The sequence below is a fragment of the Pinus tabuliformis genome, chromosome 6 (assembly GCF_031772625.1).
Source record: "Pinus tabuliformis cultivar Carrire ecotype Pingquan chromosome 6, CPIR1, whole genome shotgun sequence".
NCBI classification, from domain to species: Eukaryota; Viridiplantae; Streptophyta; class Pinopsida; order Pinales; family Pinaceae; genus Pinus; species Pinus tabuliformis.
In genome coordinates, this window is record NC_142292.1 from 1,803,895,842 (window position 1) to 1,803,904,994 (window position 9,153).

The 9,153-nt window shown below is 36.6% G+C and overlaps 1 protein-coding gene and 1 pseudogene across 1 annotated transcript; both read left to right on the plus strand.

Annotated features, from left to right (window-relative positions):
• Nucleotides 1-1,271: 1,271 nt before the first annotated feature.
• Nucleotides 1,272-4,520, plus strand: LOC149266237 (putative receptor-like protein kinase At1g80870). The gene has a single exon (XM_089430189.1). It carries the CDS (start codon nt 1,635-1,637, stop codon nt 2,817-2,819), a length of 1,185 nt encoding a protein of 394 aa, XP_089286315.1. The 5' UTR covers nt 1,272-1,634; the 3' UTR covers nt 2,820-4,520.
• On the plus strand, nt 3,018-3,995 carry LOC149266238 (putative receptor-like protein kinase At1g80870 pseudogene; annotated as a pseudogene).
• Nucleotides 4,521-9,153: the final 4,633 nt, after the last annotated feature.

Consider the following 9,153-nt stretch of genomic DNA (forward strand, 5'->3'; position numbering starts at 1 on the left):
CGGGGCGGGGCGGAGAGTTCACAGGGATTTATTATTGTATGGTTTATGGAAGTTATAATTTTAGATGGAATATATGTGTTTGGTAGGAATTTGGTACCCCAAATTCCACAATTTCAATTTCATTACTGTAAACTGTTTTTATTAAAATTCCAAAAATATGTTTTTATTAAAATTTCAAAAATCTGTTAGAAAAGTTAACATTTCTGGACTAAATTGTTGAAAGTTTAGACTATGCTTGGATTTATTGTAATCACAAGTTTGAGTTGTGAAATGTTCATAATAGAGTGCTCCAAGGTTTTTCAGGATGCTGAATTTATATATATAGTAAAAAACCCAGTTTAGACAAGAAAGGTGAAGATTTGACCAAAATTTATTTTGTTGGATTACTGTCAAAAAGTTGAAAACATGAGCATACCTAAATTTTATAGTGGTTTTTGAATATATTTTGTTGGCGTTGTTTATTGAGGCAATAATTTTCCTTATACCAGAGATTTCAAAAAACTCTTCAATAAATCTCATTGTGGGAATGTTTAAATCATTCTTTTGATGTAGAATGGATTCAACACAAGAACCTTTGGGGCACCCAAAACTATGAAGCCTGAAAATTGTAACCCAGAGTTTAAATAATTTCTATCAAAATTTCTTAAAATCATACAAAAATTTCTATTTTTATAAAAGCCAAATTATGACTTATTTATTTTTATAAAAGCCAAATTATGACTTATTTAAAATAAATTATATATATATATATTTTAACAATTTTACTCAAAATCTGGTCATTACGCAATCTAATATAAACACTCTATGCATTTTCCCATTTTTATAAATTTTCGATATACTAAATCTATTTATATAATTAAAAACTTATTTTAAACATCAACAAATTACACACTCGTGAAAACAAAGAAAACCTCATTATAAATAAACTCCCACCGACCCAGTGCCAAGCCATGCTGGTTGCATCTTGTCAATACGCAATCCAATATAGACACTCTATCCATTATCCCATTTTTATAAATTTTCAATATAAAATTTTAAACATTCAACAAATTAGACACTCGTAAAAACAAAGAAAACACCATTATAAATAAACTCCCACCGATCCAGTGCCAAGCCATGCCGGTTGCCACATCCAACGGACAGTATGAACAATATTATTGTTTTGGTGGGGTCGCCCATCCAGTGCCTAGCCATGCCGGTTGCCACATCCAACGGGCAGTATAAACAATGATATTGTTGTGGTGGGGTGGCCAAGGAATGATGCAATGCCGCTGATAAAGTATAGAAAAGATTTTACTGGGGCGAGTACTTTGAGAAGTATATAGCAAAGTGTGCTACTATGCGCTTTTTCTGCCTATATTTGTGAAGAGATTCGTTTACTTTGATAATGTGTGTCTCGGTTATCAAGGCAGGAGGAGACCAGGCAACCTGTCAACCATTTCTAATACATTTATTCTTTGTATGTGCACAGTAATCTGCCTGCCATTGAGGCTGGAAAGCACGCTGAGGCAATATAGTTCATACATTTATGAGGATTAAGTGCAGGAGCTTCTCTTCTTGGCACCTTGAGTCATTATAGGAGCTGTTGGGTTTAGAGATGAATATAGGCTAAGTGATTATAGCCATAGCCAAATATGCCATCCAGGAGGCTGTTATATTATCCCAATAGTTCCTATAAGACAGATGACAAGCACCACCATGATCAAGCCAAACCCCATTTAAAGCCCAATGGCAGGGCATTGATAATAGGATTTGGGGTACTGGGAGTTGGGGTGGTGATTTTAGTGGTGTTGCTGTTGATCCTGTGGTACAATCACTTGAAGAGCAGCAGAACCAGCCCTTATGATCTGACCGCTGTCAGGCTTCAGAGATTCACATACCGTGAGCTCAAAGCTTCTACCCGTTCATTCAACTCGACTCACAGGCTTGGGAAGGGAGGATTCGGTGTTGTTTACAGAGGGGTTCTCAGGAATGGCAAGGAAATTGCAGTCAAGAGGTTGGATATCACTTCTCTGCAAGGCGAAAGAGAATTTCAGAATGAATTGTCGATCATTGGGGGGCTCAGGTCTCCTTTTGTGGTTTCTCTGTTGGGGTACTGTGCTGATAGGACGAGGAGACTGCTGGTGTATGAGCATATGCAGAACAAAAGCTTGCAGGAGGCTCTGTTTGAGAATGATTCACCTTCGAAGTTGGATTGGGAAACCAGGTTTAAGATAATTTTGGACATTGCCCAAGCGCTGGCCTTTCTGCACCTTGAGTGTGATCCACCCATTATTCATGGCGATATAAAGCCCAACAATGTTCTTCTGGATGCCCGTTTCAGTGCGAAACTAGCTGATTTTGGGCTGGCCAGACTTAAGTGTGATGCTGACTATGGGCCTGAGTTGTTTAGTCAGGACCTTGGGGGAAGACAAGAGTTTCAATGCAGAAGTCAGGATCTGTGGAAGAGCCAGGATCTAGGTAAGAGCCAAGACCTTAACATAAGCCAGGATTTTAATATAAGCTATGATCTTTATAAAAACCAAGATGTTGGAAAGATGAACAGAGATAATGCAAATACTAAAACAAATGCTGTTGACTATGGGGAGGGAAGCATTGGGAAGCTCTCTGGTAGGAAGATGGTAAACATTATAGATGGAGATGGCCTGAGTCCAAGGTCTGTTGACAAGGAATCTGAGGTCGACTTCGCTCTGGCATTACAGTTGCAGCATCAAGCTTCTTCCTCTAGTAAAATTGAATATTTAAGTGATAATGCCCTGGTGCATGAGGTTGTCAATAGTGGGGATGAGGAAATTGGGTTACAGATGAAGGGAAAATAGATTCTGACAGAGGGTGAGGATTGGTGCAAAAATTTCCCTTCGGATGCTGGAACCGATGATATCAGTAGCTTTGATAGGAGCAAGGAATTGAGAGCATCTCCCTCTGATTGCAAAGATTTGAAAAAGAAGCAGCCTTGGGGAAAGGATTGGTGGTGGAGACAAGATGGCAGTGGCGAGCTATGTGCTAAAGACTATGTGATGGAGTGGATTGGTAGTCAAATTAGGCCTTCCAGGAGTGGAAACTGGGATGATGAGAACAAGGTGGAGAAAGCAGAGACTGATGGAACCAAGACCCCGGAGGTCCATAAAGAACCCAGTGGAGAGCTGAGTCTTACTGAATCCATGCGAATAGCAGAGAAAAAGTCTGGCAAGAACAAGCACAAGAAGTTCAAAGAATGGTGGAAGGAAGAATATTTTGCAGAGATTAACAAAAAAAGCAGGAAGTTGAAGCTGGAAAAGAGGTGGAGGAGGGGCAAGAAATTTGAGACCTGGAGGGATGGTTGTTTTAGTGGGGATCTCAGCAAGGGAAATAGCAGAAGGCATAATGCGCGATCTGATAGTCGAGGTAGGGACTTATGGAAGGATGATCATAGTGGAGAAATCAGTTTCAGGAGGGGCTGGAGGAGTAGAAATAAAAAGAAAAATCCTTCAATGGGAAGTGATCTCTGGAGTGGGGATTTGCTTAGTAGAGATGTGAGCAGTACAACTAGCATGAGGGGAACAGTTTGTTATATTGCTCCTGAATATGGAGGTTGTGGGTTCCTCTCGGAGAAGGGTGATATTTATAGCTTCGGTGTCCTAATGTTAGTGATTGTTTCTGGAAGAAGGCCTCTGCATATTCTGGCTTCGCCCATGAAAGATTTTGAGAAGGCAAATCTTATCACATGGTCAAGGCACCTGGCTCAGACAGGCAATATTTTGGACCTCATGGATGAGAGCTTGAAAGATGTTTACAATAGGGATCAGGCAAGTCTTTGTATTACTCTGGCTCTACTATGCTTGCAGAGGATCCCAGAAATGAGGCCTGATATATCAGAGATTGTTAAAATTCTAAAAGGAGAGATGGATGCTCCAGGTCTGCCACTAGAATTCTCACCTTCTCCTCCTTGCAGAGTCTTCAGTAAAGCTAGGCAAAAACTGAATGCAGATGTTGCAGTTTCGATTGATTTTCCATAGTTTCTCAGTTCTCTGTTTGCTATTCTGCAATTTATTTTCGAGTTGGTTCTTGAATGTACCATAGCTAAAGGCCGAGCACAAGTCTGCCCGTTGTTCACCAAATCAAGGTATTTTCACTGAGGTTTACTGCAAAGTTTTTGTAGCAACTGTACCATCTCATTTTCCAAACAGTAATTCATGTATCCTTTGTGGGCAAATGGCTTGTATTCTTGCAGCACTGTATAGACAATGTCATAGAGATACATACACAAAAAAAAAGTATTCACTTCAGTAACATATGTAGTGGCCAGTAGGAGGGCAATTTATGTATTGTTTGGAATAGAGTCTGCGATAATATGCAGAGATTGCATTGTCTCTGAAACTATTTCACATTCCAACCTCTTAGACAGATAATATAAATGCAGTGACTGCATTAATCTGTGAGATTCATTTTCCGATTCCTTTTTCTTTAACAAAAGAAAATAATGCGTTTTTTAAGGAAGGATCGATAAACAGACTAATACAGCTTCCAATTAATAATTTCAGGCATGTGGTTTTAGTCAAGGACATTATTTAGCTATTGCATGATATTCCCCATTGAAGATAATATCAAACATGAGTGTACAATTAAAAGATGTGAATTTTTGTCTTTCAAGTTGGTAATTGGGGTTATAAATGGTTCTAAAGATAACACTTCTGGCTTTTGCCATGTAACCTAAATGCTTTCTTTCCAATCAGTCCTATTTAGTTACAGGAAATGGAGTTCCTGAACTACTATATGCACCAGTAGGTGATCATTTTGGGGAAACATTGTTGCTGAAATGGAAGTCTCAAAAAAGATACAGCTTTGCTTCAAATTCTGAAATCCAACTCGCAGAGAAGGAAGTCTCGCAGAACTTAGGTTATGAACATTTTTATTCTGGAGAAAACAATGTTCGAGTTTCACTCTGTTACGAGAAATGCACATGCCTGCTTCATACCAGTGTTGCATTCATGCAGTCGGGTGTGGATGCATCCGGGGCGAGAAGCTTCTATTTTAAACCATGGGTGCAGTAGTATGGAATTTTTCCTTTGTAAATAACGAGTATGTTGGGATGTTGGTGCAGAGAGTACATAAATGGATGATGGAGCATTAGAGCTCTTGCAACTCTGCTCCCGGCTCCGTACCTAACAATAAATTAAAATATTAGAACATCTTTACTTGGTCCCAAATCCTTAAAGCATCAATGTTTTGGTTTAAATCGATCTTCATTCACTTTTAGACTACCTGGTTGATGCAAATATGTGTTTGGGCTTTTCAACGAGACATGTATACAGCCTGTTAATTTATTTGACTAAAATTTTCCCTCGCCTATCAAATTGACAAGTTCTGATGCTGACTGTATAAGTAAAAACGTGACAAGCTTCCTGCAAGAATCCTTTCTTAGGGCAGATCAACGAAAAAATGGGATCTTTCAATCCTCGTATCTTCGTCTTCAGTAATGTATACAAGAGATGCAGATTCTTAGGAAATACAATGATGTCTCAAACTGAAATTCTAGAAGGCTAGTACTTTCTTAGATTTGATACTACTTAGTTCAAGGAAAGCAAAACATTGAGGTTACTAGGCAATGTATCATAATTTTTATGCTTAAATAGTCTTTATGGTGACAATGGCCTTCTTATGAAAGGTTTCATGCTATTTCTTGAGTTTGCTGTGGGAGGCCTCTTAATGCTATTTGTAGATTTGCTTGAAAAATAGCTTATCATTGTGTCATTTTTCATAGCGTGGTTCTCTTTCTTCAGGCTTAGGTCTATAGCAACTGTGCATAGTATTATGCAATCTTTATGCAATAAAATGCCTTGGGAATAGAAGGTAGTTCTACCTTTTCAAACGGCAAAGGACAAACAAATTTAATTTCCTTAATAGTAACATTGATTTATTCATTTCCTGTGCTGAAAATTATGATATTTTTGTGCTCCTATTTTTTTTAAGATAGGCCCTTTTCTGCAACTGTGATTACTCTTCTGGCAGAGCATAAAAGCTATATCTTGAAAACAAGCAAAGACACCGTTCGACATAATTCAACATTCATGAGATATGGTGGTGCACCAAGAAACTAAACATCGTCTCAATTCACAAGTATTATCCATGAGAAAAATTGCTGGAGTGCAAGTATCCTCCAAAGTAGAAAGCATTCAAAGACTTTAAATAAAGGGGCTACCATTGGAATGATAAGTACAGTGATTGCAATGGATCTGCTTTAGTGACATAAAAAGGAAGATATCAAAATGGAGTGGAGCTGAACATCAAAAGTTTGGAAATATTAGGGAAAGGTTTAAATGACCAACAGAGTTTATCTTAATAAGGTTGATAACCTCAAATTTTTCTTTCTTTGCATGGTAATTTCATTAAAAAGGAAGTTAAATTTAGTCACCATTTACAGCAATATCATTTCAATCCATATTCGACTTTATAAAATATAAATGTAAGGAAAGTGTCAAGTTATACTTCTCTTCTAAAGATTTGATCAATCACATAGAAAACTTCAAGCTGATATTACAGGAAAGAAATACTTAATGCTATGATTCCAGGAGATGTTTAGAGGTTATGCGCTATAAAGGACTTGAAAAGAAATCTCTACAGTTCTACACATTTGGACTTTGCAATGTAGTTTGAATCACCATACGTAAAAATCTCTGAATTAAGGAAAGACCTAGAAGGTCAACTGTAAGTTCATAGCTCAAAATCAGAGGAGGATAAATACAAGTGCAAAACTACGAAAAAAAGGTAGCTGAGACTCTATCGAGAAAACTGAGGAAAGACCTAGAAGGTCAACAATAAGTTCACAGTGCATAATTAAGTAGGGTAAATTATAAGTGCAAAACTAAGAAAAAATATAGCTGAAATATAGCTGAGACTAATATGAAAACTAAGGGACATTTTTCAGGAAAAGCATGAGCACCTCCCCCAAAACTTAAAAACTTCCAACTAATACAGATCAAATAGTATGAGGTATTATTTGCATTCTAAATTATACTATGCAGAACACACTCCGAATCAATGGACACTACAATTTTTGGGGCACTTTGCAAGAAGGTAAGTTAAGGATCAATTCGAAGAGTATTTGATATCTTTTTTTTTCCCAATTACAATGCTATGTATGCTATGTATTTCATGTGAGGAATATACATATACTATCAACATTTATCATGTCACCAGGGGAATTGAACGTAGAAGATTCCATTCTTCCCTCCCAACCACCCGGGATCCATTATTGACAAGGAAGAGTATTTGATATCCTAGGATAGAAGTTGTAAATCATTTCTAAATAATATAGAGACCTTGTGAATATCAAGAATCACAAAATTAGTTCATCCATCCTGCATGGAAACCAGGTCAAATTTCTTCAGTTTCAGTATCTTGAGTAGGCTTTAAAAATTATTGTAGTGACTGAAATGGAATGGAGAAGAAAGTCAAGGTTCAGAGCTAGCAAGAAATATACAAGCAAGGAGTTTCCATCGTTTAGGGATGTAAAAAGTACTTGCAGACTGCAGTGAAACAGATATCTCCTTTACACTAATACGGGTGTCATTGGGTTCAGTATTCAATACTGATAATGTATCTCGAAGCAAGTATTATTTTTAAATAGATGCATCTCATATCACTTCATGGAGCACACACAGTTGCAGCAAAACTCATCTCCAAGTTCATATTAAAAAGTACAATTCTCCATCAGAAGGTGTCATGACATGCAAGTGATTGGAGAATTGCTTTTTTGGACATATTCGTTCTCCCAAAATGACTCAAAAATACTTTGCTTTGGCCAAGGAAGTGTTTTTTTCCTGGTGTCATTAATTTTCTGAGCATAGTTAATTCATTACTCCACTACTTTGCGATCTAATTGGTTTGTCAAGTGTCAATCGGCTTGAAGATAATTTATGTCCTTTCATTAAAAGTCTAGTCTAATAAGAAACTTTAAAGCTACTAACCCAACTTGTACCTAAACTTTAAAGCTATTAACCCAACTTGCTCCTAAACATGGAAGGGAAAAAATGTAATAAAGCAAAACACACCTGGAATGAATAAGAAATAGTAGGTCATAGAAGAGGCTTTGGAATGAGAATTAGTGGGTCACGGGGCATCAGAATTAACCCAACTTGAATTAGTGGGTCATGGGGCATCAGAATTAACCCAACTTGCTCATAACCCAACTTGCTCCTAAACATGGAAGGGAAAAAATGTAATAAATCAAAACACACCTGAAATGAATAAGAAATAGTAGGTCATAGAAGAGGCTTTGGAATGAGAATTAGTGGGTCATGGGGCATCAGAATTTGGATCTTGGCAACTAGGGGAGGCTTTTGAATAAGAAATAGTAGGTCATAAAAGAGGCATCACAATTAACAAATATAATATGCAAACATTTGGAATGAGAATTAGTGAGTCATAGAAGGGGCATCAGAATTTGGATCTTTGCAATTAGGGGAGGCTTTTGAGACATGTTGTACAAATATTAAGGTAAGCAGTTGAGTAGAAAGGGGAGTTGGATATTTTTTTTAAAGGAGAATTATACTAATCTAGAGTTATGAAGGGATTAATTTTTTTTGGTCTTTGAGAGATTCATGGGTCGAGATGGATCTAGATTTAATTATGTCGATAAGTGTGTCTATTGTGAAATAGGGCTTCCAAAATGGATAGTAGGGATTTAACCTCCATGGAATATTCTAGAATATTTTTAGTAGGCACATATCAAAGATTGAGATTTATCTCAAAAATAGTTATGTCCTCTCTACCATTTTTATTAAATTGATTAAGTAAAAAAATATATGTAATGAGTTATGGTTTTTTGGACATGTGGTATTGATAAGCCATGATATTAGTCCATAGTATTGTAACAAAAATTATTACAGGTTAAGAATCTCCATTGTTAAGTGAGGGTGAATGACCATAGTTAAGAATCTTGTTAAATGTTTTTTTCAATGTATATATGTTTAATTCATATATTAATTCTTTTTATAATTAACAATAATAATAATAATTTAAAGTAAAGTTATAATTTAGTTAATTTTTATGATTTTTTAAACCCGGAGAATGTATGTATTATGGAGTAAGTGGTTTGATGCTTACCATCCACTGACCCCTTTTAGAGTTTACCAACCATTTAATTTATATGGTTGTGCTAATATATAGTTGACA